General features: G+C 50.1%; 1 protein-coding gene across 1 annotated transcript; it reads left to right on the top strand.

The window, feature by feature from the left end:
* Positions 1-3141: 3141 nt before the first annotated feature.
* E2F2 (E2F transcription factor 2) lies at positions 3142-21521 on the top strand. Its single transcript, XM_008572910.1, has 7 exons — positions 3142-3390; positions 8892-8997; positions 10903-11122; positions 12005-12163; positions 13252-13366; positions 15329-15521; positions 21253-21521. Exons 1-7 carry the CDS (start codon positions 3142-3144, stop codon positions 21519-21521), a joined length of 1311 nt encoding a protein of 436 aa, XP_008571132.1.
* Positions 21522-26391: the final 4870 nt, after the last annotated feature.

Below are 26391 nucleotides of genomic sequence, written 5' to 3'. Positions count from 1 at the left end.
GCGCTGGGAGCGCAGCGCTCCCGCTGTGGGTTCGGATCCTATATAGGGATGACCGGTGCGCTCACAGCACTCACTGGCTGAGTGCGGTGCGACCAGTCTCAAAAAGGACAAAAAAAAAAAAAAGAAAGCCCATGGGCCTCATATTCCAAGAATTTTCCAGTAGCAGAACTTCCCTGAAGCACCACTTATTTCTTTTTTTTTTTTATAACTTTTTTTCTCCAGTTACCAAAGTAATACATGTTTAGTGTAGAATAGGAGAAGCACAAAGGAGGTGGAGCAGAGATTTTTCTCTCTTCTTTCCCACAGCTACGATCTGGTTTCTCCGTGATTTTGGATTCATGTGAATAGGTGACGCACTGGGGAGCCCGGAGCAGGGGTCTGTGCCTTCAGACGCTTGTATCAAACATTTTATATCCTTGGGCCGGCCTGTGGCTCACTCGGGAGAGTGTGGTGCTGATAACACCAAGGCCACGGGTTCGGATCCCATATAGGGATGGCCGGTTAGCTCACTGGGTGAGCGTGGTGCTGACAACACCAAGTCAAGGGTTAAGATCCCCTTACCGGTCATCTTTTTAGAAAAACAAAACAAAACAAAACATTTTATATCCTGATAAACAGGACTTAGAGCAGAAGGAATCTGGGGCATTTTTCTGGAGAAGATACAACAGGGATGAGATACACCAACCGGAATGAAAGTTTGTTTTGGTTTGGGGACTTTTCTAGGGCTGTTTGTGCCTGGCTGAGTCAAGGACTTCCTCACTTACTCTGTGGCCTCAGGCAAGTCACAGCTTCCTCATCTGGAAAGTAGTACTAAGCATCCTAACTTATCCAGTTGTGGGGCACACTCTTTCCACCACCAACAATGTCTGCAACACTGGAACCCCTGGTTCACTGGCAGAACATACCCTCTTTCTTTTTTTTTTTTTTAAGATGACCGGTAAGGGGATCTCAACCCTTGACTTGGTGTTGTCAGCACCACGCTCAGCCAGTGAGCGAACCGGCCATCCCTATATGGGATCCGAACCCGTGGCCTTGGTGTTATCAGCACCGCACTCTACCGAGTGAGCCACAGGCCGGCCCAGAACATACCCTCTTTCACATGGGGTTCTGGAGCTGAGTCCTTTGTTCAAATAGCTCCGTGCCTTGGGAGACAGAGATCTGAGTTCAGATCCTAATTTCATCTTTAACCAGCCCTTGATCAAGTCCTTTTACATGTTTCAGTCTCAGTTTCCTTATCTGTCCAAATCGTACTTGTATTATAGAGTAGTTGGGAGGTTTCAACGAAATAATTCATGTAAAGTACATAGCTGGGTGTTACACTGAGGAAGTTCTCAGGACACGTGAGCTATTATCAACATTTACTACAGGCCTACTATGTGCCCCGCACACTCAGGGAGAAAGGCACAAAGGTGAAAACAAAGCCTAGGTCTCGCTCCCAAGAAGTTTGAAGCTTTCTTGGGTGTCTGACTTCAAACTTTTTGCTCCTGCCACTCCATTCGAGTTTGGCCTTGAAGAATGGATGATATCTGGGCACATGGAGATGGAGAGGAGGAGGGGCCTGGCAATTATGGAGCCATATAAGCAAAGCCTGGGAGATGGTAAAGTGTAGGGCATATGTGGAAAACTACAAGTATTTAAGTTTGGTTCTGTGTGGGTATCTTCTGCTCCAACTCACACAAACTTTAGCTAAAATATATTAAGTACCTACTATGCACCTGGCACCTGTCTAAGGACTTTATATTCAACACCTTATTGAATCCTCACAGGTCATTTTTGCCATCCCCATTTCAAAAATGAGAAAATTAAGGCTCAGAGAGGTCCAGCGATAAGACCAAAATCACAACACTTGGAACAGATGGGGCAGGACTGAAGCTCAGGGAGGCAGACTTTAAATCTGTGCTCCACACCTCTTGCAGGAATTAGTTCCCAGGCAGTGAAACTCTAAAGCCAGCCCCAGCTGCCCAAAACTCAACCGCAGAGAGCTGGCTCTCAGCCCCCTTGCTGGCTTCCTTCTTTCCTCCCAGCCCCACCCTGCCCCCTCCCTGGCCCTGCGGCCCTGCACCTTTCCCAAACTTGCTCTGCCACAATTCCTTCCAGGTTCCCTCATCTGTAAAATGGGGATAATAACAGTGCCTATCTCAGAGAGATATTGGAGGATCAGAGGAGATGCTCAAGGTAAAATGCTTAGAGTCCAGCACATAGTAGGTTCTAAATAAATATTAGCAATCATCATCACCATCATTGTTTAATTGTGTCTCCGAAGTCCTGTGAAATAGGCTGAGTGGTAGCATTATTCCTATTTTATGGTTGAGGATGAGATTAAAGGTGAGGCAGCAACTGTCCAGAGTTGCTCAGTTAAGGAAGTAGAGAGTAGGACTTGAATAGGGACCTCCTGACTTTCTGACTTCAGAACCCATTAACTTCTACCATCCTTTTTGGGAGGATGAGTAAATCATAATCAATATTTATTACCCACTTTCTGCATGCCAACCTAGGCCCTAGATGCTGAGGGTCATTCAAAGAGAGATCCAGGGCTGGCTGGTTAGCTCAGTTGGTTAGAGCATGGTGTTATATAGCACCAAGGTCAAGAGTTCAGATCCCCCTACCAGCCAGCAGCCAAAAAAATTTAAAAAATAAAATAAAATAAAAACAAAAGAGAGAGAGATCCAACTTAGACCCTTGAGGGAGCTTAGAACTTAACTGATATAAGAAAGCTAAACAAGGGCCAGGCGAGCCGAGAGGGAGTCGTCCTCGCCCGTCCGAGCACATCGTGTCGTGTCTCCGCCGAACTCGCGGACACCCCCGGACACCTCTCCTCAGAGTGGGCCGGACTCCAGGCGCCGAGGCCTTCGGGGGCGCGGGGCCGTCCAGGGTCGCCGCCGCCCTCGGGGCGGGACAGCCTCTGACAGTGCTGCCGCGGCCGCAGCCTCCCGGCGATTTCCAAGCGGCGATCTCCAAGTGCTGCCCGACTCGGCCGCGGGCCAGGAAGGGAGGGTCCGGCTTTGCCCCGCAGGCGTCCATTGGCGGCTTCCCCCGGCCTCCTCGCCATGCCGCGGGCCGTGTGAGCCACTGCAGGCTCCGGAGCGCGCAGGTGCCCGCGGGCGTGCCAGTCCCGGTTGGGGAGGGGGCGCCGCACTCGCCATGCTGCGCGGGCCCCGGGCTCTGGCTCCGGCCGCTGGGCAGCCCCTGAAGGGGGTGCCCGCGATGAGCCCCACCGAGCTGTGGCCGCCCGGCCTCAGCAGTCCCCAGCTCTGCCCGGCTACCACCACCTACTACACCTCGTACCCGCAGACGGTGCCTTCTGTCGTGGCGCCGGGCACCTGCCTCGACGCCACCCCCCACGGACCAGAGGGCCAAGCTGTGCGATGCGTGCCGGCAGGCCGGCTGCCGGTAATGCTGGAGACCCCCACGGTTTCCCCCTATGCTTTCCGGGTGTGGGAAAAGAGGGAGGGGCGCCTGAGACTCAGTTTTAGTGAAGCAGGTCAAGTATGGGGAGGCGGAAGGTGAGCTTTCAGTTCCCATAACAACCCATTGCCCCCAGTATCTCAGTAGAAGACCCCTTGATTTTCACACTTTGGATGAAACAATCTCATCCACTGTAGTGCAACGGAATGAGCACTGGATTGGGAGTCAGGAGACCCAGCCCATTACCCCCAGTGCACTATGTGATCTTAGGGAAGCCCAAAAGGCACCCAACATTGCTGCCACTCATTCATTCCTGCTATTGTCCAGGGCTTGGCCTGGGGATGCCGTGGGGAATTAAGACAGGGGGATAGGCCTGGTGGGTCTCTCAAGGTGTAGTCTGGCTTGGACAGACTCCAAATTGTCCATTAGGCCAATTCCTTGCCAAGTATCTGCCCTAGGTCCTCCCCCAGGCTCACCTTCCCTCCCCTGCTGCAGCCAGTAGCAGACACAAGTGAGGACAAACCCCCGGGGTTCTGTTCAGATTGGCTGTTCCTTCCTCAAGCCCCTAGGCCTGTTGCCAGAGAGGACCCAAAGTGTGGTGGCACCAAGCTGCCGGCCGACCTCAGCACAGGGTGTGTTTGTGGGAGTGGAATTCCTGGAGACCTTGTGAATCGAAACAACCTTAGGGTGGGGGTGGAGTGAGAAAAGCCCTGGGGGAGTGGGGGTAGTTAGGGAGCCTGGTTTCTGGTCCTGACTCTGCCACTGATTCACAGTGTGTCCTTGGACATATCTTGGCCCCAGTCTGGGTCTCAGTTTCTTTTTCTTAGAAATGCATGTATGCAAGAGGTTGCTGTGAAGCTAGCTCATCGTGGGTCACTTCCAGCTCCGGGTCCTGCGTTTTGGAAGCAGGCTCCAGGGAGGGGAGATGAGGGTGTCGTAGATTTCGCTTAGTTGTGAGTGTGATGAAGTTCAGGTATAGGGCTAAGACCTCTGCCCCAGAGGCATCTGGTCACACCTGTGCTGTCAGCAGGCATGGACCCCCATCCATCTCTGGATGCAGGCAGAGTCCCCACTCCCTGCCAATGGAATGAGGCTTTGTCCACGTTCAAGACTTTAACCTTCCCAGAGCCCCTTCCTGCACATTATTTTCAACTAGGAGGGCAGGAGGCAGGAGGGCTATTATCCCCATTTTACAAGTCAAGCAACCGAGGATAACTGGGACTGGGTATCTTGTGTCCAGTATTTTATAGCCTAAAATGTTTTTGCACCTTGTGAAGTAGATGGTATTAGTAGCTCCATGTCACAGGGGGAAACTGAGGCACAGAGATGTGACCTGGCCATGGTCATACAGGGAGAAAGCGGGTGATCAGCAGTCTCTTCTCTATGCAGCCTTGACTTTCCTCAATACTGCCTGACTTAGGACCTGGGTGCCCCCAGGAAAGGGGGCTGGGTGGCGGGCCCAGTCTCTCCACTGGCCAGCTGCTTTCAGACGCTGAGTTTCAGTAACAGCTGTGGTTTTGAACTGCTTTGAACCCTCCCAGAGGAACCCGAGTGCATCTGTCTATACCTCCCTCTCAGAGGGGCTCAGTGATCGTAGCAAGAATGGTTCTCTTTTACTGAACGCCTCTCAAGTGCCAGCACTGCTTGGCACTCCTCACGTTGGTTATCTTGGTCAAGATGCCTGGGATAGGCATCTTGCAGATAAGAAAACTGAGCAGAGAAGTGAAGTCACTTGCCTAGTCAGAAGTTGAGAAGTGGGGAGTCTCCTTGCACTAGACCACCCTAAAGGCCTACCAGGCCCAAAGCCAACTCTCCTGTCAGTCCCCAGATGCCCAGGGCCCCTCAGCCCCATGAGCAGACCTGCCCCCTGCTTACTCATTTTACAAGGGTGTGACCTGGAGCAGCTCCAAACCCATCCCTGGGTGTGGCCACTTGCTTTGTGGCTAGGCTGCAAAGTGCAGGGTGAGCAGGATTTGTTGGGGAGCTGCTGTTTAAAGGGACCTCAGGCACTGCCCAGGGATGGCAACCAAGTTCAATGGCAGAATGAAGCCCAGAACCGATGTCTGCTCGCTCCCTGTCCAGTGTTCTTTCCACCACCCTCTGGAGCAGGCTCAGGGGATACTCATTTTTTGAGTCCCTACTCCGTTGAAGCACGGACCTCAGGCACTGCCCAGGGATGGCAACCAAGTTCAATGGCAGAATGAAGCCCAGAACCGAGGTCTGCTCGCTCCCTGTCCAGTGTTCTTTCCACCACCCTCTGGAGCAGGCTCAGGGGATACTCATTTTTTGAGTCCCTACTCCGTTGAAGCACATAGCATTATTCTGTTTCATCCCTGCAGAAACCTATGAAGGTGGTGGGATTCTGTACAGTTCTCCTTTCCTTTTAATTTGTCTATATTTCCCAAATTTGCTCTGAGAACCCTGAAAGGAAATAGTTTAGCAAACAACTGTACAAGGCAGGTCAGATGAGGAAATGGAGACTCAGAGAGGCAAGGCAGGGAATCCCAGGCTGCCTGCTACCGACTGGCAGAGCTGAGATATGAAAGTGGGGCTCAACTCACTACATTTGCTCCTAACTTCCACCATCTAACTTAGGGCTTAGAAGAGACCTGGCTCCACTCTGTGTGACCTTGGGCAAGTCACTTTTGCTTCTCTGAGCCACAGTTGCCTGTAAGGATCTCTGACCCTCTGCACTTCTGGAGCTGCCTAAGGAAGGAGCTGTGCTCTTCTCCCTAGGGGTTGGCAGGGTGGGCTTGAATCAAAACCAGGCCTTTAAGATCTAGCCAAAGGGGCTACCTAAGGGGGTCCAGGTTAGAGCCAAGCTGGCCTCTGGGTGTGGTCACAGACCTTTGTTCTACTCAGCCCATCACTGTCTCTCTTCAGCTCATCCTTGAACTCTCCCCTTGCTATACCCCCCCACTCACCCTCCACGTGAACACTTGCCATGGGCAAAGCGCTTTGCTGCACTGTCTTGCTGGATCCTCAGCAGATATGGAGAGGATTATTCCCATTTTACAGGTGGCTCAAGAGGTCAACTGACTTCCCACCTCACCCAGCTAAGAAGCATGGAGGCCTAGATGCGAACCCAGGTTGGTCTGACTCCAGGGCCTGAGCTCAGGCTGTCCTTGACCTTCGTCTTCCTAGGCTTGGCCTCTGCTACCTCTGTTCTGGAGGCTCAGCCCATCCATAGGCTGACTTTTCTCTGGGCAGTGCCCAAAGGTGTCTGGGAGGTGTCTTTAGGTGGGGGACACTCTGCTGCTTAGGGACCCTGGGAGTGCAGGATAAGGGTGAGGGAGAGTGAGAGAAGGGGCGGACTGGTGTGTGTGAAGTGATTTGGGCATAGCCAGGCCTTGGCCCAAATTCCAGCAAATCCTGGGGGAATGTGTGTGGGATGGAGCTGAGACAGCCTGGTACATGGCTTTGGAGTCAGACAGACCTGGTTTCAAACCCTGGCTCTGCCCTTTGTCTGTGTGACCTTGGGTATACAGTTTAACCTCTGTGAGTCTCCATTTCTTGTCTGCCAATAAAGATTGCCACTACTGATGTTGCAGGACTGTTATGAGCATGTGATAGGCCCAGCACAGGTATTCTGTTCAAGGTCCTCCCTCTCCTTCTCTGCTCTACAGATCGTAAGGTTCCTCCTGTTATGTGCTGGTGGTGGAGGTGGATGGGATTGGGGAGACTGGGCTGCCCCACCTCTGCCTCAGGTCAAGCTTGACCTGACCTTCCCTTCCTCTTCTTGCCCTTGGTATTCCTTCCGAGGGATGGATGAAGAAATCCTGGGATGGACAGCCTTGATCAGAATTGATAAAGGCCTTGGAACTCACCAAGCCTCAATTACTTCAGCTGTAAAATGGGAATTTTAGTGTGTTGGGAAGATTCAGAGAGGTGATGAATGTTGGAGCTTGGCTCAGGGCACGTGGAAGTTCTCTGCAAGTGATTGGACTTTTCTTTAGTGATAGGATGGGGTTAGATCCCTAGGATCTAGGATTTCACCAGTTGGGAGAGTAGAGAAGGAATATTGAAGACAGTCTTCAAGAGGAATGAGGAGGGAGGTGTTTGGATCATGTTCAGGTCTGGGTAGGGGAGGATAAGAGGAGCATCATGTGCAGGTTCCTCAAATTAGTCCAGGAAGACTTCCTGGAGGAGGCAGGAGTTGGGGGAGGGGAACTGACAGTAGGGAGAACTGTTATTGCACCCTACACCTGTCAGCCCAGCTGTGCTCAGCAGCGGTTAAAAGTCTCAGCCCTGCCAAGCATGACCCACTACCAAGTGTTAAAATAGGCCTCTTTGTCCAAGCCACAGTACGCGTGTCTGGGGGACTAGGGCATGGAGGAGGAAGGAAATGAGCTCAGTGACCCCCAGAAAGGTGTGTCAAGGAAGAGGCAGAGATTGGATTTTAGGGAAGGTTCTCTGTGTTTTCTGAATACCCACTGTGTGCTGATCCACAGGCTGAGAAATTTACAGAAGTTGCCTCCTTGAATCTTTACAATAGCCCCGTAAGGTAGGTATTTTCTGCCCCATTTTATAGAGGAGAAAACTGAGGCTCCTAGATGTGGAGCATTTCCCCAAATCACACAGTGAGCCTGTGAAGGAGCAGGAGATTTAAGCCCAGGTCTCTGACCTGTGCCCCAGTGCCCCAGCTCTGCCCTTCCCAGCCCTAACCAGCAGAGAGGCCCCTTCCGGGCCAGTACAGCTCTAGGCCTAATTGGGGCTGGGTGGCGGTGAGGTAGAGAGGAGCAGATGGGTCTGTGGTTTGATTTCCCCAGCAGGTGTTTCCCAAGCTTGGCGGGAACAGGGAGGGGGAGCTGGGGGGCCTCAGCTGCTTGCCCTTAAGACACTGGGGAAGGATTTATTGTCTCCCCCTCTCGGCAAAGAAGAATGACAAATGGAGTCTATTCAGGATGCCCTGGGGCCAAGCTGGAGCCCAAACATGGGGGTGGAGGATGTTTGCACTGCTTCCCAATGTGGGCTCCTCCCTGGGGTGTGGCACCGAGCCAGGAAGTCCCCTGGGCCTGGGTGGATGCCCAGCCCCACCCTGATAAGGGCCAGCTGTGGGACTGTGATGGGCGCCAGGTCTGGCTGGGCCAGCTGCTTCTGTAGGTGGGCCTTTCCCCAGCCTGATGTGGTTTAGGCTCCACCCACTGCTTCCTCCCTTGTCATCCTCTGCATGTGGGGGATGGGGGTGGGAGCAGGTGTAGAGGCAGCCTTGGGGCCTGTTAAGGAACTCTGAGCTCAAATGCCTGGGCTGCAGAGGATGGGAATTTTATTTGCCCCTCAGAAAACAGGACTTCCTCCCCCTGAAAGCTCACTTCTCTGGTCACTGATATTTCCTTATGAAGCACAGCAATGTTTCACCAGGACTGGTGGTAAACTGAGGCACACAGGTGGCTGCTGGTGGTCTCAGCGCTTTGGCCCCATGTCAGGGAAAGGCTAAAGGAGGAATGATTCTCAAATTCTGCCTCTCTCTCCCCGCTCTCTCCAAGGCCAAAAGGAAGCTGGTCCTGGAGGGGATTGGGAGGCCTGTAGTCCCTGAATTCCGGACTCCCAAGGGGAAGTGCGTCAGAGTGGATGGCCTCCCCAGCCCCAAAAGTAAGTGGTGCTGATGGGGCATCTGGGGATGGGGTGGATGGGGCAGAGGGCATCAGCCCTGCCCAAGTCATCAGGAGTAAAATTTATATCACACTTTGCCATTTACAAACATTTCCTGTGTGTTGTCTCACTTGAACCTTCCAGGTAGGTAGGATTATCCCCCTTTTACTGAGGAGGTAACTTGAGACTCAGCTTGAGTGACTTGTCCAAGGTCACACAGCTAGTAAGTAGAATCAGGACTAGAGCCGGACATGTAAGCTTTGTGACTGCTTCTACCACACCATCCACTGCTCTCATGATCTCAACATGATGACCAACATTTTTATTTGGGAGCTTATTATTTTAAGTTTTCATATTTAGTGCAATCTGACTTTTTCTAAAAGACAGGATCCAGCTCAGTCAGAGAGGATCAACGGCTGACCAAGGTCTTCCTCCCACATACAGACAGAGAGCTAAATAAGTGATTCAAAGGGAGGTGAAGCTTTTATCAATCCGGCCTATGCCACCTCAGAGGTTTTTGGTGGGCCTTTCCTAAAGCTAAGTTGGAGGGGATTTCTGTCTCTTGATATTTTCAGTCGGTATTCTGGTTACAGCAGGAGTTTAAGCAATTGTGTTTGGGAGGAACGCTAGTTTTGGGGGTCAGACACCTAATGAAGAAAGTAAGGGGGTCTGGGAAGGGCTCTGACTCTTCTGTGAATATTAGTTGTCTCATCTATAAAACGAGACACAGCTAGATCAGGAATGGCAAGAAAGCTTACTCTCCAATTGATTGGTAGAGGCTGTCCAGAGTGCTGTATTGAAGGATTCTAAGGCTCAGCAGTGAAAAAGAGTGTGCTCATCAATTAGTAAGGTCCGCCATGCATACAAAACTTGACAAAGCAGCCTGTGTGCCAAATGCTTGCCATCTGTGTGTTAAAGGATTCTGAAGTCCCTTTCTCAAGGAATCTGAGACTCTCTAAAACTCAGGTTCCAGAACTAATTTGGCCACTAACTTGCTATATGACTTGCAAGTCACTTGATTGCAAAAGTCCTCTCGTGGTTTAAGATGCTGCAGCTGAGATGTGGTCTTGCAACACTGACCTCATTGAGAAAGGGACCTTTTTCATGAACCTGCACCATTTGAGGTTACTTGACTGATTCCTCTCACATGGAAAGGAAAAGCAAGTGTTTGTCTATAAAAATGTTCTCAAATCCAGGCTTGTCGTTCCCTCCCTTCCCTAATTCCACATTCCTGACATAGACATATAACTGGCAGGATAGAGTAATGGTTAAGAAGGAAGACTCTGAACCAAACAGCCTGGATTTTATTTTTCCTTTTGGCTGCTGGCTGGTAAGGGGATCCAAACCCTTGACCTTGGTGTTACCAACACCATGCTTGAACCAGCTGAGCTTAACTGGCCAGCCCCCAAACAGCGTGGATTTGAATACCAGCTTTGCCACGTTCTAGCTGAGTAAGCTAAGCAACTTACTTAACCTGTCTGTGCCTCAGTATAGCCATCTATAAAACGGGGATGGTTGTACACCAACCTTATAGGGTGTTGTAAGGATTAAATTTGTTAGTATATGGAAAGTACTTAGAACAATGACCTGCAAACAGTAAACAGTTTTTGTTACTGGTAGGGCAGTCCTAAGCTGTGGTGGAAAGGTGCTCTGAACCAGCAGTCAGGACACTTGGCTTCTAGTCCTGACACTGCCACCTGACTGTGAGACCTTATGTGAATCACTTTCCTTCTTAGATATCAGGTTCCCTGTCTGGACAATGGTGGTGAACGATCCCCTGCCTTACAGTGTTCTGTAAACTGGAAAGTGGGTGGTGAAGGGTGGTACTTAGTGGGTCCAGGTCAGTGGAGGAGGTTCTGCAGGCTGCCCCTCCCTGAGATGGGATTGGACACCTTTCCTCCTCAGCCCCCAAGTCCCCTGGGGAGAAGACTCGGTATGACACGTCGCTGGGGCTGCTCACCAAGAAGTTTATTTACCTCTTGAGCGAGTCTGAGGATGGGGTCCTAGACCTGAACTGGGCTGCTGAGGTGCTGGATGTGCAGAAGCGGCGCATTTACGACATCACCAATGTGCTGGAGGGCATCCAGCTCATCCGCAAGAAGGCCAAGAACAATATCCAGTGGGTGTGAGTACCCGGGCTGGGGCCGATGGTGCCATCCAATGGGTGCATGTGCTGTGGACAGAGCCAGGAACAACAGCCAATGGGCTTACATGCTGGAGGCAAAGCCAATGTATTTGGAGGAGGGTGAGAGAGCCCATGTACATGTTGGAGTTATAGTAGGAGAGCATGTTGGGGTGGGGAGGGGGTGCAGGTGCAGGGTGGAGAACAGTTTCTAGGTGTAAAGGCCCAAGAGGACCCCAGATCCTTCCTCATGAGTCAGGTATCTCAAGATCCCCCTCTTTTAGCTTAGGGAAGTCCCCTGAGAACTGAGTAGGAGTGACCCAGACTCCCTCCAGTTCTGAGATGTGAACTCCTCTCCCCACTTCTACAAGGCCTTAAAGAGCAGGTCTATAATCCCTGGCATGAGCCCTAAGAGAACCCCGAGTGGGAAAGTCAGGACTGAGGTCACTCCAGTTCTCTACCATTTGGAGGAGGCTGAGACATAGGGATGAATACACTGGGGTGCCCCCCAAAAGTGGCGTTCAAGCCTTGACTTGTTTCTTCTCCCTAGTCCAACCCCCAAACCTCAAGTTCCAATCGCTGGCAGCTCCCTGGGAACTAGGCATGACCCAGGGGGCACCACTGTAGACCATGTGAATGGCCTTGTCCTGGAGTTTCAACTTCACTGTCTGTGCAGCAGCCCTGGGGTTACTAGTCCAACCCCCAAACCTCAAGTTCCAATCGCTGGCAGCTCCCTGGGAACTAGGCATGACTCAGGGGGCACCACTGTAGACCATGTGAATGGCCTTGTCCTGGAGTTTCAACTTCACTGTCTGTGCAGCAGCCCTGGGGTTGGGGTCTCTGGATGTGAACTGAGACTGACACTGACGGCTGCTGTGTTCCCAGAGGCAGGGGAATATTTGAAGACCCCACCCAGCTGGGGAAGCAGCAACAGCTGGGGCAGGAACTGAAGGAACTGAAGAATGTGGAGCAGGCCTTGGACCAGCTCATTCAGAGCTGCTCTCTGAACTTCAAGCACCTGACGGAGGACAAGGCCAACAAGAGATATCCACTTTGCTGGTGGGAAGGGGTCAGGGAGCAGGGGCCTGCTGCATGCTTGTATCTATCTAGAGTTGATTCAGGCCGTCCCTGCAGGGACTGACACCTTAGGGGTCTGACACATTCGTTTCTTCCTTCTTTGGTAGCTTTTCTCAAGGTTATTAAAGTTACCTTCTCATTAAAAATAAGACACGTACATTTCTTTAAATCTGAAAAAGGTAGAAAAAAAAAGAAATAGTGGGCTGCCACCTTAACATAGCTTTTGTTCCTTAACTATACACAGGGTGTGTGTTATTTAAGTATAGTTGTGTGCCTGCTGTACACAACATTTTTTTATCCTGCTTTTCTCCACTTAGTACATTACCGTAGACATGCATGTTGTTACATATCCTTCCTAACTATCTGGTTGACCCACATGAAACTGTGGTACTCATTCAGTACCCTCTTTGTCTTAACGATAGGGTTATGTTCAGATAAACCTATGGTAAGTTGAAAATATCATAAGTAGAAAATGTGCTTTTGACTTAATGATATTTCCAACTTATGATGGATTTGTTAGCATGCAACCCCACTGTAAGTCAAGGAGCATCTGTATATAGAACAATTTCCTATATTTTCACTTATTTCCCTAGGTAGGATTCCTAGGATTGAGATAATGAGATCAAAGAGTATGGACTTTACTAAGGCTCTTTCATACATTTTTCCAGATGGTTTCATGTCATGTCTAATTGGTTTTTGGATCTGACCTTGTGTTTTTGGAAGGATGTTAGGCATTGTGAGAAACGTGAAGAAATAAAACGTCTTCCTGCCTTCTCAGAGCTAATGATCTAGTTTGAGAGAAGAAGCCTTTACATACAAAGCTGATATAAGGCAGCATTTTATTTTTAATAATTTATAGCCCCATTTGCTTTCTGAAGGGATCCAAGGTAGATTATGATATTGAAAGAACAGGTTACAGTTTTAGTTATTTCTAAGCTGTATAAGGAGTGAGAAAGTGATGTTCAGAGGCTTAGGAGAGTTGGGTGAAAGCCCTGCCTGGCAGGCTGGAGGTTTGAATTTTGACTGGTCACTTTTCTTGACTCTTCTGCCCCTACACTGGCCTATGTAACTTACCAGGACATCCGGGCTGTCAGCAACTTTAAAGAGCAGACGGTGATTGCTGTCAAGGCCCCCCCCCAGACGAGACTGGAAGTGCCCAACAAGATGGAGGTGAGAAGGGAAGCATTTGGTGGATAGCAAGGTTGAGTGGGTCCCAGGCAGATCTTCAGACTGTCCCTGGCGTTGTCCAGCCCCAAGCTTCCTGGGTCCATTCTAGTACTCATGGCAATACTGGTGGACTCTGAGTTGTGGCAGAAATGGCAAAGGCTGTAAAGGGCAACAGAGATAGAGTACTGGCCTGGAAAAATCTCTTCCTGCGTCCACCAGCCCTGGATTCCTGCACATATGCACCTGTGCCCACACACAACATCAGTACTCACATAAATCCTTTCATGCTAACCATGTTCTCCTAGGTTACAGACCTAGAAAATTCTTAACACTTCCTATGGGGACTTTAGCGCTCTGACCCCAGCTGACCTCACCAACCTCCTCTTCCTTGCCACCCCATCTGTCTGCTTCGGTCACACTGACCTGTCTGCAGTTTCCCCACCACACTAAGCTCATCCCCAGTGTAAGACCTTCACACATGCTGTTCCCTCCAGCTGAAATGCTTTTCCCTCTCTCTGCCTGGTTTATTGCTGTTCATACTACAGGTCTCAATTCGAACATCACTTCCTCAAGGAAGCCTTCCCTGGTCAGCCCCAGACTTCATAACCATCTGTGCTTTTCCACCACACTTAATATCTATTTGCCAGGATATATTTGGCATGATTAAATCTGCTCCATCTATTAGAGTGTAAGCTTCACAAGAGATGTTCTACTTACCTTGTATCCCCAGGCCAGGCACATACTAAGGGCTCAAGAAATAATTTGTTTAAAGGAAAAATGAGAGGGCCGGCCCGTGGCTCACTTGGGAGAGTGTGGTGCTGATAACACCAAGGCCACAGGTTCAGATCCCATATAGGGATGGCTGGTTAACTTACTGGCTGAGCACGGTGCTGACAACACCAAGTCAAGGGTTAAGATCCCCTTACCAGTCATCTTTAAAAAAAATAATAATAAAAAATAAATAAAATAAAGGAAAAATGAGGACTGCAGAGAAAATTAAGGCCCCACCTCTCCCTTGAAGGAACTCAGGACCTAGTTGGAAACAGACCCAAGGAAACAGTGATGCTTTCATTTATAGACAGTATATGCTTTGAAAGCATAGGGAAAGGATGGGCAGAGGGAGCATCCCAGGTGGTGACAGTTAAACTGGATCTTAAAGAATGAGTAGGATTTTTGCCAGGTAAAGTACTACATGAGAACAGGCATGAAGATCTGATTATGTGCCAGAATGGCATGTGTGTGGCCAGTTGTGGCTTAAGTTGTGGGTAGGGAAGAGGCAGGGGTGGGAAGGCCCAGTAACAGAAAGCCAAGTTCAGCTGGCTTAATCGAGAGGGTGGTTTGGGATGGGAACCAAGTGCCAAGTCCAGGGGGGAGATTTGGCGATTGGAGGCAGGGCTGGATGCAGGGGCTCAAACTAACTTCAAGTCTGTCTCACACTCCCCATCCCTCCCTCTGTTTTTCTCTGACTCTATTCCCAGGTGGGTTCTCCTCCCCTTATGGTGGCAGAGATAGCTTTTATGGTACCAGTTAGCAACCAGTGGAAAGGGAGCTACCGTTTCCCACAAGCCCGGCAAAAGTCCTGGGCTTAATGCTGGTTGGATGGACTGGAGCCATGTGCCACCCTGAACCAATTACGACACTCTGACTTTCCCAGCTGCATCATAAGCTCACCCACTGGAGTTGGGGAAGGGTGCTGCCCCTCACACCCTAAATTTCATGACCTGAGAGTGGAGGAAGAATGATTTCCCAAGGGAAAATCAAGGTGTTCTCCCTAAAAGAAGGGGGCTTGGGGGCCAGACAGCAGATGTTCGCCACAGGCCATTTGGGGCAGGCCTCGGTGCCCAGCTCAGAGGTTGAGCTTGCCTACATGGACGGTGGCAGCCACAGTGTCCGTCCATGTACACGGACCTGTGGCTAAGTGTCCAGCTTCCCACAGCCATGGCCTGGCTTCCGTTTCTCCTCCAGGAGAACCTGCAGATACATCTCAAGAGCACTCAAGGGCCCATCGAAGTATACCTGTGCCCAGAGGAGGTGCAGGAACCAGACAGTCCTGCCAGGGAGCCCCTCCCCTCCACCTCTAGCCTCAGCCCCAGCCTGGACTCTGCCCGGCCCAGCAGCAGCACCAACCCTGGGATCACGGAACCCACAGCATCCTCAGGTAAGGCCCTCTGTCCAGAGGGACAGGAGGTGGGGAGAGCCACTGGCCTCAGTTTCCTCTTCCACATCAATATTTGTTGGATTCCTATTGTCTATCCAGCAGCTGGGGGTACAGTCATCCGCCCCCACATGTGTACATTGCACTTTATGCTTTATAAAGCACGTGGGCATCCCTTGTCTCACTGGGGAGGCTGATGCTGCCCTGAGGCAGAGGAGAGCCTGGATTTGAATCCCAGCTCTTCCACTTTCCAGCTGTGTGACCTAGGAAAAGTTCCTTAACCTCTCTTTGCTTCAACTTCCTCCTCTGTAAGTTCAGCATAGTAAATAATAGTATCTAACTCATAGGTTGTTGTGAGGATTAATAAGTTAATGCAGGTAAAGCACCAGTCTGGCACTATTAACTACTAATAATGTCATTAGTAACTGCTGCTACCGCTAATAATGCTACTCCTTTGACGACTACTAATAGCAAAGCTCCCGGCACTCAGTAAGCCCACAGTAAATGGAAACTATATGGTTTTTGAAGAGGGCTCAAAACCTTGGGAGATAATAGCTAAGGTTTTTTGAATCCTGACTGTGTACCAGGTATATCCAATATCACATTACTCCTCAGTAATTCTTGGTTTTATTATTCACAGTTTAGAGATAAATAAACTGAGGCAGGGCTGGCCCGTGGCTCACTCGGTAGAGTGTGGTGCTAATAACACCAAGGCCACGGGTTCGGATCCCACATAGGGATGGCCGGTTCGCTCACTGGCTGAGCGTGGTGCTGACAACACCAAGTCAAGGGTTAAGATCCCCTTACCGGTCATCTTTTAAAAAAATAAAAAAATAAAAAAAAAAATAAACTGAGGCAGAGAGGTGATACGACTTCCCCAAGGTCTCCCAGCTGGGAGGCAACGCAGATGTGTCTTGAACCTTTGTCTACACACTCCTAGCCCAGTGTCCTCTCCCAAGGCACAGAACAAATCAAGGGTTCCTGGACGGAGGGGCAAACCCCTGCTGGGAGGTGGACAGTACAGCTAAAAGCTGGCTACCCCTGGCAAGAAGTAGTGTGGGAATGTTGCCAGGGAGCACAGAGGGAAGAGAAATCCCTGAGAGCTTTACAAAGAGGGGTGGGAGTCTGGAAGGAGTAGAAATGGAAGTCTTTTGTAAAGGCCCCTCCTCCAGAATGGATTTTGCCCTTAACTGGGATCACGCATCAGATTAGACTGGCAGGATTCTTCAAGGCCACATAGGCCAGTGGTCCACTTTTTGTTTTCTTAGGAGAGTTCCCTTAAGTAGAACCCTAGTGTTTAAACAAAAGCAGAGGGCCGGCCTGTGGCTCACTCGGTAGAGTGCGGTGCTGATAACACCAAGGCCACGGGTTCGGATCCCACATAGGGATGGCCGGTTCGCTCACTGGCTGAGCGTGGGGCTGACAACACCAAGTCAAGGGTTAAGATCCCCTTACCGGTCATCTTTTAGAAAAAATAAAAAAATAAAAAANAAATAAACTGAGGCAGAGAGGTGATACGACTTCCCCAAGGTCTCCCAGCTGGGAGGCAACGCAGATGTGTCTTGAACCTTTGTCTACACACTCCTAGCCCAGTGTCCTCTCCCAAGGCACAGAACAAATCAAGGGTTCCTGGACGGAGGGGCAAACCCCTGCTGGGAGGTGGACAGTACAGCTAAAAGCTGGCTACCCCTGGCAAGAAGTAGTGTGGGAATGTTGCCAGGGAGCACAGAGGGAAGAGAAATCCCTGAGAGCTTTACAAAGAGGGGTGGGAGTCTGCAAGGAGTAGAAATGGAAGACTTTTGTAAAGGCCCCTCCTCCAGAATGGATTTTGCCCTTAACTGGGATCACGCATCAGATTAGACTGGCAGGATTCTTCAAGGCCACATAGGCCAGTGGTCCACTTTTTGTTTTCTTAGGAGAGTTCCCTTAAGTAGAACCCTAGTGTTTAGGGCCGGACCGGTGGCGCACTGGATAGTACGCCGCTTGGGAAGCACGGCGGCACTCCCGTCTGAGGGTTCGGATCCCACATACAGACCGGTTCCCGCTCACTGGCTGAGCGAGGCGCGGGAGCAACACCGAGGGTTGCAATCCCGTTGCCGGTCCCTGGTCCGGTACGGGGGCAACACTGAGGGTTGCAATCCGTTGCCGGACACGGAAAAATACAAAAGACAAAAAAAAAAAAAGTAGAACCCTAGTGTTTAAACAAAAGCAGAGGGCCGGCCTGTGGCTCACTCGGTAGAGAGCGGTGCTGATAACACCAAGGCCACGGGTTCGGATCCTATATAGGGATGGCCGGTTTGCTCACTGGCTGAGCGTGGTGCTGACAACACCAAGCCAAGGGTTGAGATCCCCTTACCGGTCATCTTTTAAAAAAAAAAAAAATTAAATTAAAAAAAAAAAAAGCAGAGGACAACACCAAGCCAAGGGTTGAGATCCCCTTACCGGTCATCTTTTAAAAAAAAAATAAAATTAAATTAAAAAAAAAAAAAGCAGATCTATAACTGGTCTGATGGGAGAGGCTTGGGGGAAGGGGTGATTCTGCAAAACACAAGTTGGACTCCATTTCTGTAACTCCATAGTCTGTAACTCAGGTTGACAGACTACTGCCTGCAGGCCAAATCTGGCCTGTTTTTATATGGACCATAAGCTAAGAACAGTTTTTACATTTGTAAAGAGTTGGGAGCGGAGAGAAGGCAACTGTGTGACAGAGACCACAAGAGTCCTGCAAAGCCTAAAGTACTGTTTGGCCCTTTACAGAAATTTGCTGACCCCTGATCTAATTTAACACTTCATTTTACACATGAATAAACTGAGGCCCAGAGAGGGTAAGTGGCTTCCCTCAGGTCACCCAGCAAGTTGATGGCAGAGCTGGGACAAGAGCCCAGAGTCCCAATTCTTCTCTAGTGATCTCTCCTGTATCTTTTGGCCTCCTTCTAGGACTAGGGCTTCTCCCTATGCTAGCCATCTGTAGTTCTGGGCACCTCCCTGGTGCCTATCTCCTGCCCCAGACCTGTGCCCCACCTTGTCATCCCCCTTCCTCCTGCTCTGCCTTCTCACTCCACTGTCAACATATGCACAGCTCTGCAAAGTTAGAACCCAGCTGCACTTCAGTTGTCCTCTGAGACCTTGGGTGGAGGTGACAGACCTCAGTGTAAGCAAGGGCAGTTATTGCCTGTTTTTATATGGCCCATTAATTTCACAGATCAAGAGCCTGAGGCCCAGAGAAGAGCAAAGGCTTACACAGCAGTCAGTGGTGGGGCCAGCCCAGAGCCAGCTCACACGCCATGGCCGCGCCCCCCACCCAGGCCACATGGTCTCATAGTGTTGTCCTTGCTGAAAGGGAAGAGGGGAACATGGAGCACACGTTGCATGTTCTGGCTTAAAGAGTGGAGTCATTTTTAGGTTTAAGTGCCAGAGGCCATGCCCAAAGAGGAGGCCACTACAGTCGTGCAACCCAGGTCTTTGCCCAGTTCTGGCATCACCAGGGGAATTGCTAACCCTTTGTGGCCTCAGTTTCCCTCATCTGTAATGGAAGGGGTTTGAATAAGAGTTGCCTCTAACACAGTCCTCCAGGCTCTGGCATTCCAAGGTAAACCTAAATGTAGCTGATGGCACAGGATTTGAAATTGCGAGACTTGGGTTTGAGCCTGTACCTCACCTCTTGGTGACTGGGGGTGAGTCACTCTAACCATTCTGAGCCTTGGTTCTCACATCTCCAAAGTGTGGACATCTAACAGTTCTGTCATGAATATTGAGTAGGTTGCAGGAGATGATACAACACTAATGTGATTTTTTTAAAAAGCTTATGTGAAACAAGCACCTACTCTGCCAGGCCTGGTGCGGATTTAGAGATACAAAATCAGTAAGAGCCATCCAGAGCACGGTCAGGGACAGATATGACAAAGGGCAGTTCCATTCTGGACGTGATCAAGGGCAGGAGAGAGAGCAAGGTCCAGCTGTAATAGAGATTTCCACACATGTTATCTCAGTTACTGCTTCCAGCAACTCAGTGAGGTAGATACTTATTTTTCCTTGTGAGAAAAACAGACTCCTACAGCTGGTGAGGGGTGGGGCTGGGGTCTGAGGTCACATCCCGCTTGCCCCCACGTCAGGCCCCTTGTAGCCACACCAGTCATGTGCTAAGTGGGTCTGAATTTTTTTTTTTTATTCAAATATATTTAATTGACCTCTTTGGGCCTCAGTTTCCTCGTCTATAAATAGGGGTAACAGCATTGTCTCCCTCAGGTCCACTTGAGTGTCAGAGGAGGGGAAACATCCCTCTCCTTGAGAACGGGTCCAGGCTCCTCATAAGCCCTTGTTAAATGACAGCTATCCTTATTATTAACAAGGGCAGCACGCAGACCCCACGTGTGGGGTTTCTGCAGACCAGTTCTTTTCATGCGCTTATCACTTAATCCTCTCAACAACGCTTTGAGGTAGGTGTAATTATCATTCCTCCTTTAGAGGTGAGGAAACCGAGGCTTGTAAACATTGTCACTTGCCCACGGTTATGCAGCCAGAAAGAGGTTGGTCAGGCAGTTGAGCATACCAGTGCAGTTGTTTTCAAAGCAATGCTTGGTTGGGATTGAAGGAATGACTCAGATGGTGGGATTCTGAGCATCAGGATATATTTGGCCAGCAATTTTTGGTACCCCATTCCCTGTGCCTGTGTAGGAAATCCCCTTCTTACCTCTAAGTGGAAATTAGCTTGGTGTGCTGAAGAATAGTCAATGGCCAGTGTGGTCAGAAAGGTTGAGTGTGGTGGGAGAAGGAGGAAAAAGGCAGCAGGGGCCAGATCACGCAGGGCCTCCTCAAACTTCGTTGGAACTTGGATTTTATTCTAAGCCATTGGGAAACTATTAAGGTTTTTAAGTTAGAGCACAGACTGCCAGGGGCAAGAGTTAAAGCAAGGTAACCGGTGAAGAGGCTCTTGCAGTGATCCAGGAGAGAGAGGACAGGGCGAGGACCTGCATCACAGCAGTGGGACCCAAGAGAAATGGGCAGCTTGGAGAATTCATTTGGTTGTGGAGATGACCACACTTGCTCCTCAACTGCCAATTTGGCTATTTTTTCTTTTATTGCATGTGTCTTGGTGTCATATCTAAGAAATCACTGCCAAATCCAATATCATGAAGGTCTTGCTCTATGTTTTCTTCTAAGAGCTTGATGGTTTTAGGTCTTACATTTAGATCTTTGATCCATTTTGAGTTAATTTTTGTATATGGTATTATGTAAGGGTACGACTTCATTCTTTTGCATATGGATATACAGTTTTCCTAGCGCCATTTGTTGAAAGGAATATCCTTTGGGGGGGGGTTTAAAGATATGAGTTATAAAGTATATCTGTATATTAGTGAGAATAATCTAGTAGAGTGAGAGAAATTGATGATGCAGGAAAAAGAGGAAATAATTTTGGGACAAGGGCCCTGAAGGTGAAAAGGGGTAGGGTTGGGTGCAGAAGCTGCAGGGTGGACTTTGAGAGCAAGACATTCCTTCCACTATCAGAGGAGAGAGGAGGGAAGACAGTGTTGGATAATGGGGGAAGCTGCTAGAGTTGGAGCCAGGAAAGGGCAGGTGTCCCTATGCCACTTGGCAGATTGAGAAGAAAGGAGAAGGGTGCACAGTCAGTTGTCCAGAGGACGGGAAGACTGTCCTTGTGTGCTGAGGTCCAGCCTCAGCCCTGGAGGGGTTTGGGCACCAGGGCCAGGCCTGATCCTTGTCCATTTGTCTCCAGCACCAGGAACAACTCCCCAGCAGGCCCAGCCACCGCCACCGCCATCCCTTGTCCCCTTGGAGGCCACTGACAGCATGCTGGAGCTGCCGCATCCACTTCTGCAGCAGACCGAGGACCAGCTCCTGACCCCGACCCTGACATGCAGCTCCCCTCTGATCAGCTTTTCGCCACCCTTGGACCAGGACGACTACCTCTGGGGCTTGGATGGGGGTGAGGGTATCAGCGACCTCTTTGATTCCTATGACCTTGGGGACTTGTTGATTAATTGAGTGTCCTTGCCTGTCCCCAGCAGCCCCACGCCTGTCTCTACCTCCTCACAGACAGACAGACCCTCTGCCCACACGGGGACATTGGACACACAGTGCTACCCTCAGCATGTGGGGGTGTCCTCCTTTCCTTTCCCATCTCCCCACTGGTGGAAGCTGTCCAGGGAGATGTGGAGGATATGGGAAAGGAGCATAACAGGGGTTGGGTCCTGTCCTTCCTAATGGAGGTTGGGCCTGAGAAGGCCCATCCAGTTTTCTGACCTCTGATCTCTCATGTAAAGAACCACAAGTGAGGTGACCAGGTCCAGGGAAAGGCCCTGCTGCCACCCTTTGAGAGGTAATTAGGACCCTCGATTTATCGAGAAGCACTTAATGCCTTTGTATTTATTTCAGGTTGAGCTGTGTTTGTTTGTCCACCCTGAGTTTTAGCAGGGAAATTGTTCTAGTTTCTAGCAAGACTTCTCCTCACACAGGCCCATCACTGTCCACTGTCCCAGGGCAGGCCTGGGCTCCCAAGGCCTGGCCAACTCCCTGTTTCCCCACAGTGGCAGGGGCTGGGTCTCTGAGGAGCTGTCCAGTCTGCCGGAACGCTAATTGCACTTAGGCCTTGTAATTCTAGCAGGCTGCAGGCCCTCTGAACTCTCCCCTTGTTCTCAGCCTGATGTCTCCAGCAGAGGCGCCAGCTTGGATTCCTGGTCTTCCCTGTCCCTGCGTTGGTTCCAGGGGGCAATAGGGCGGGCAGCACTGAGGCTCCTGTGGAAACAGGAGCAGCCAGTTAAGGAGACCCCCTTCCTGTGGAATTTCTTACCTCTCCTCCCCTTAGAATGTAAAAATGATCCTCCAGGGAATGAGCAGAGAAGAGCTCCTGAGGAAAACAGACAGGAATGTGGAGGCTGTCATGGCTGCCACAGACACCTTCCTCAGAGTTTCTGCCTCAGCCTGGTGCAGGGGCTGTTTGACCTCAAGGACCTGGGAGGCAGAGGCAGAGGCCACTCCATCAGAGAGAAGGGTGAGATTAAAACAGGAAACTGCTGAAAGCATCCCCCCAGTAGCTGCTGGAATTGTCCCCTGCTTCCCTAGGAGGATTATTTTTTGCCGTGTTTCTTGAAGGGGATGATTCTTTAAGGACCTCCCCTTCCCTCCACCTTTCTTTTACACAGAAACCCGCCACCCACCCCCTCCAATGACAGAACTGACCAGGGCTTAGTGGCATGTTTTTTCCTTTTGTTACTAGAATGCTGAAGGGGTGACCGGCAGGGGTCTTCACTGCAGACCTTTGCAGCTAATGGGGAGATGGGCTTATGTTACCTCTTCGGGCTTGGGGTCCTGAGAAGGTCTTTCAAGCTTCACCCCATTCCTCCAGAGGCTTGACCATCCCACATTGTCCCTGTAGCCCAGCTGGGGACAGGGGGTCAGCTTTTCTTTACCATCCAACCTGGGATGGGGGGATGCTCTGGGCTGACCCAAGACCATGCCTTCTGGAGAGAGGCAGCTGGGGTGGTGGTCTGAGAGGCCTACCACCCACCCTCAGGGAGCTAGGTTTCCTCAGGGACTCAGCTGGGCAGCACTTTTTTTTTTTTTTTCCAAGTTTGTAGCATTAAGTTGGTTTAAAATATGAAGTTATCTTTGTTGGATTGCTCTTGAGATGACTGGCATGTGAAGTTTGGGAGGTGGGCTTATTTAGGCGGGGGGTCTCGTGTGAGCTAATGCTCAGCTGGGGACAGTTGTGCCTCGCCATTTGCTCAACTTCCTGGGACCCCCAAGTTAGCCCCCTCCCAGGAAGGGTCAGTAGATCACAGATGCCCCACTCTATAAGCAAGGCTAGTTTTTTTTTGGGGGGGGTGGCCGACATGGGGAACTGAACCCTTGACTTTGGTATTACAAGGCTGCACTCTAACCAGCTGAGCTAAATGGCCAGCCTGAAGCAGGGCTAATTTTGTATGCTTTACAGAAATGCCTTTGATCACTCCTCCCCAAATACTCAACAGGGGCCTCATCAGAAGCCCGGCATTCCCAGGGCCAAGGGACCACCTTGTCCCATAAGGCAGGGTTGGAGGATGCTAAATGGGATCTGGTTTGGGGCAAGTGGGGCTGGAGATGGCAGTGTTCTGAGGTTCCCACTGCGCTGCCATTCAGCCATGTACCATCTGTGAGGATAGAGATATTTGACTTCTATGCCTTGGGCTCTTTTTGGAGCTTTCTCCTACAATTAAATCAGAGAAAAGGGAGAAGAGGCTTCAGTACCCATTGGGAATTAGTTTAATGCTGAAATCTGGCTGGAATTCAAGGTCATTCCCCAAATGCCCAGCCATAGGGCTGGTCAGAGGGGCTGCCCTTGGGCACATGGCCTGTATCCTGAGCAGCTACCTCTGCCCCATCTTGTGCTATCACCTCCACACTCTGCCTGGCTGAGGGGATGGACCTCCCAGGCTAAGCCTCAGGCTCAGTGTGGGAAACAACTCATGCCTCTTTTCTTGCCAGTGACATTTGAAACCTTCCAAGTTCCACAGAGTGCTTTAAGGACACCATTATGAGTGGTGTTTCCTTTATGGGCCAGGTAAACTTTAAAACTAGGGTGGGAGGAAAGCCAATTTCTTTCCGAGGTAAATGATTTCTGCCAGGAAATTTCCCGGCCCCACCAGCAGCCTCTAGTCACCAGCGTCCCCAGGGACATCAAAGGCTTGAGGTCTCTGAGAACCCCAGTATCATTAAATTGTTCAGTAGAGTTGGAAATTCAGAGATTCTTTAAAAACCAGAGATGAGTTCCTAAGTCCCTTCTCATTAAAGGTGTTAGAACAAGAGACAGGGCAGCATCCCTTCTCTACGGTCATGCAGTTGGCTAGTGTGGCTGCAGGGAAGAAGAGTGATGCTGATGCTCGTAAAACAGGCTTTAGGATGGTTTTGACTTGTTTTCCCTTCCTAGGTGTTCTCAGCCTCAGTTCTGCACAGTGTTTAGAGTTTTAGTGGCAGAGTTTGGGTGTTCCAGCACCCAAGTGTTGTGTGGCTTAATGCATTTGAAGTGAAAACCTTTTGGGGTTGTTGGAAACAACTTTCTAGTTCTTGTTGTACCCTGGGGTCCCCACCTCATCCTGGGACCCTGTTTTCCCTTAAGAACCCTCAGTGACCATGGTGACCACAAGTCAGGCCAGGCTGCTGGCTCCTGGATGAGATGAACATGCCTTGTATGTGGCACATTTGTCTTGAGGGTGAGCCAGCCCATGTAACCTGGTCCCTTGTGCTGGGACTCCATACGGGTCATTTACCTCCGGCCTGGTTTCACCCTGGATCCCACTTTGATGAACACCACGTAAGCCTCTTTTGTGTTGTGATAATCGGGCATTAAACAGCAACTCTGGACATCTTGTCTTTGTTGTGCTTTCTGAAATTCATTACCAACTGTGGGTCTGGTCCCTGCAGGCTGGGGGTGGGGGCTGTCCTAGCCGATTCCAGGAGCACATGTTTGCCCAGCAGATTTCCCCCCAGAAACAGCCTTCTTTTCCCACATTGTCTATTACTGTGCCTGAAATCTCACCATTGAGACAGAAAAGTTAGTACCCAGTTCTAAAGCCTGATCTGCCTGCCTGATTTCAAAACTTACACATAGCTACAGTAGTCAAGACAAGCCTGATCTGCCTGCCTGATTTCAAAACTTACACATAGCTACAGTAGTCAAGACAAGTATAAGGACAGACATATAGATCAATGGAATAGAATTGAGAGTCCAGAAATAAGCCCTCATTATGGTCAATTGATTTTTGACAAGAGTGCCAAGACAATTCAATGGGGAAAGAATAATCTCTTCAACAAATGGTGCTGGGACATCTGGATATCGACATGCAAAAGAATGAAGTTGGACCCCTCACTCACACCATATACAAAATTTAGCTCAAAATGGATCAAAGACCTAAATAGAAGGTCTTCAAAAAGTTCGTTAAAAGATCTGTATTATCTTTTAATTTTATTTTCCCATGAACTTTTTGAAGTACCCTTGTATACAAGCTAAAACTATAAAACTTGGGCTGGCCCAGTGGCGCACTGCTACAGTGCGGCGCTCCCACCGAGGGTTCGGATCCCACATACAGACCGGCCACTCACTGGCTGAGCGAGGTGCGGGCGCAACACCGAGGGATGCGATCCCGTTGCTGGTCCCGGTCCGGTACGGGCGCGACACTGAGGGTTGCGATCCATTGCCGGTCACGAGAAAAAGACAAAAAGGAAAAAAATAAAAAATAAAAATTACAAAACTCTTAGAAAAAAACATAGGCACAAATCTTTTTTTTTTTTAAGATGACCAGTAAGGGGATCTTGACCCTTGACTTGGTGTTGTCAGCACCATGCTCACCCAGTGAACTCTAACCAGCCATCCCTATATGGGATCCGAACCCGTGGCCTTGGTGTTATCAGCACCACACTCTCCTGACTGAGCCACGGGCCGGCCCTAGGCACAAATCTTTGTGACCTTGGATTAGGCAACAGTTTTTAAAATATAACACCAGAAGCACAAGCAACAACAAAAATTAATTGGACTTCATCAAAATTAAGAACTTGTGGGCCGAGCCCGTGGCGCACTCGGGAGAGTGCGGTGCTGGGAGCGCAGCAGCGCTCCCGCTGCAGGTTCAGATCCTATATAGGGATGACCAGTGCACTCACAGAGCTCACTGGCTGAGTGAGGTGCGGCCGGTCTCAAAAAGGAAAAAAAAAAAAATTAAGAACTTGTGTCGCAAAGGACATCATCAAGAAAGTGAAAAGACAACCTACGGAATGGGAGAAAATAGGGCTGGCCCGTGGCTCACTCGGGAAAGTGTGGTGCTAATAACACCAAGGCCCCAGGTTTGGATCCCATATAGGGATGGCTGGTTTGCTCACTGGCTGA

This window comes from Galeopterus variegatus, unplaced genomic scaffold (genome assembly GCF_000696425.1).
Source record: "Galeopterus variegatus unplaced genomic scaffold, G_variegatus-3.0.2 Scaffold50, whole genome shotgun sequence".
Classification (NCBI taxonomy): domain Eukaryota; kingdom Metazoa; phylum Chordata; class Mammalia; order Dermoptera; family Cynocephalidae; genus Galeopterus; species Galeopterus variegatus.
This window is presented reverse-complemented; position numbering and strand designations above follow the sequence as displayed.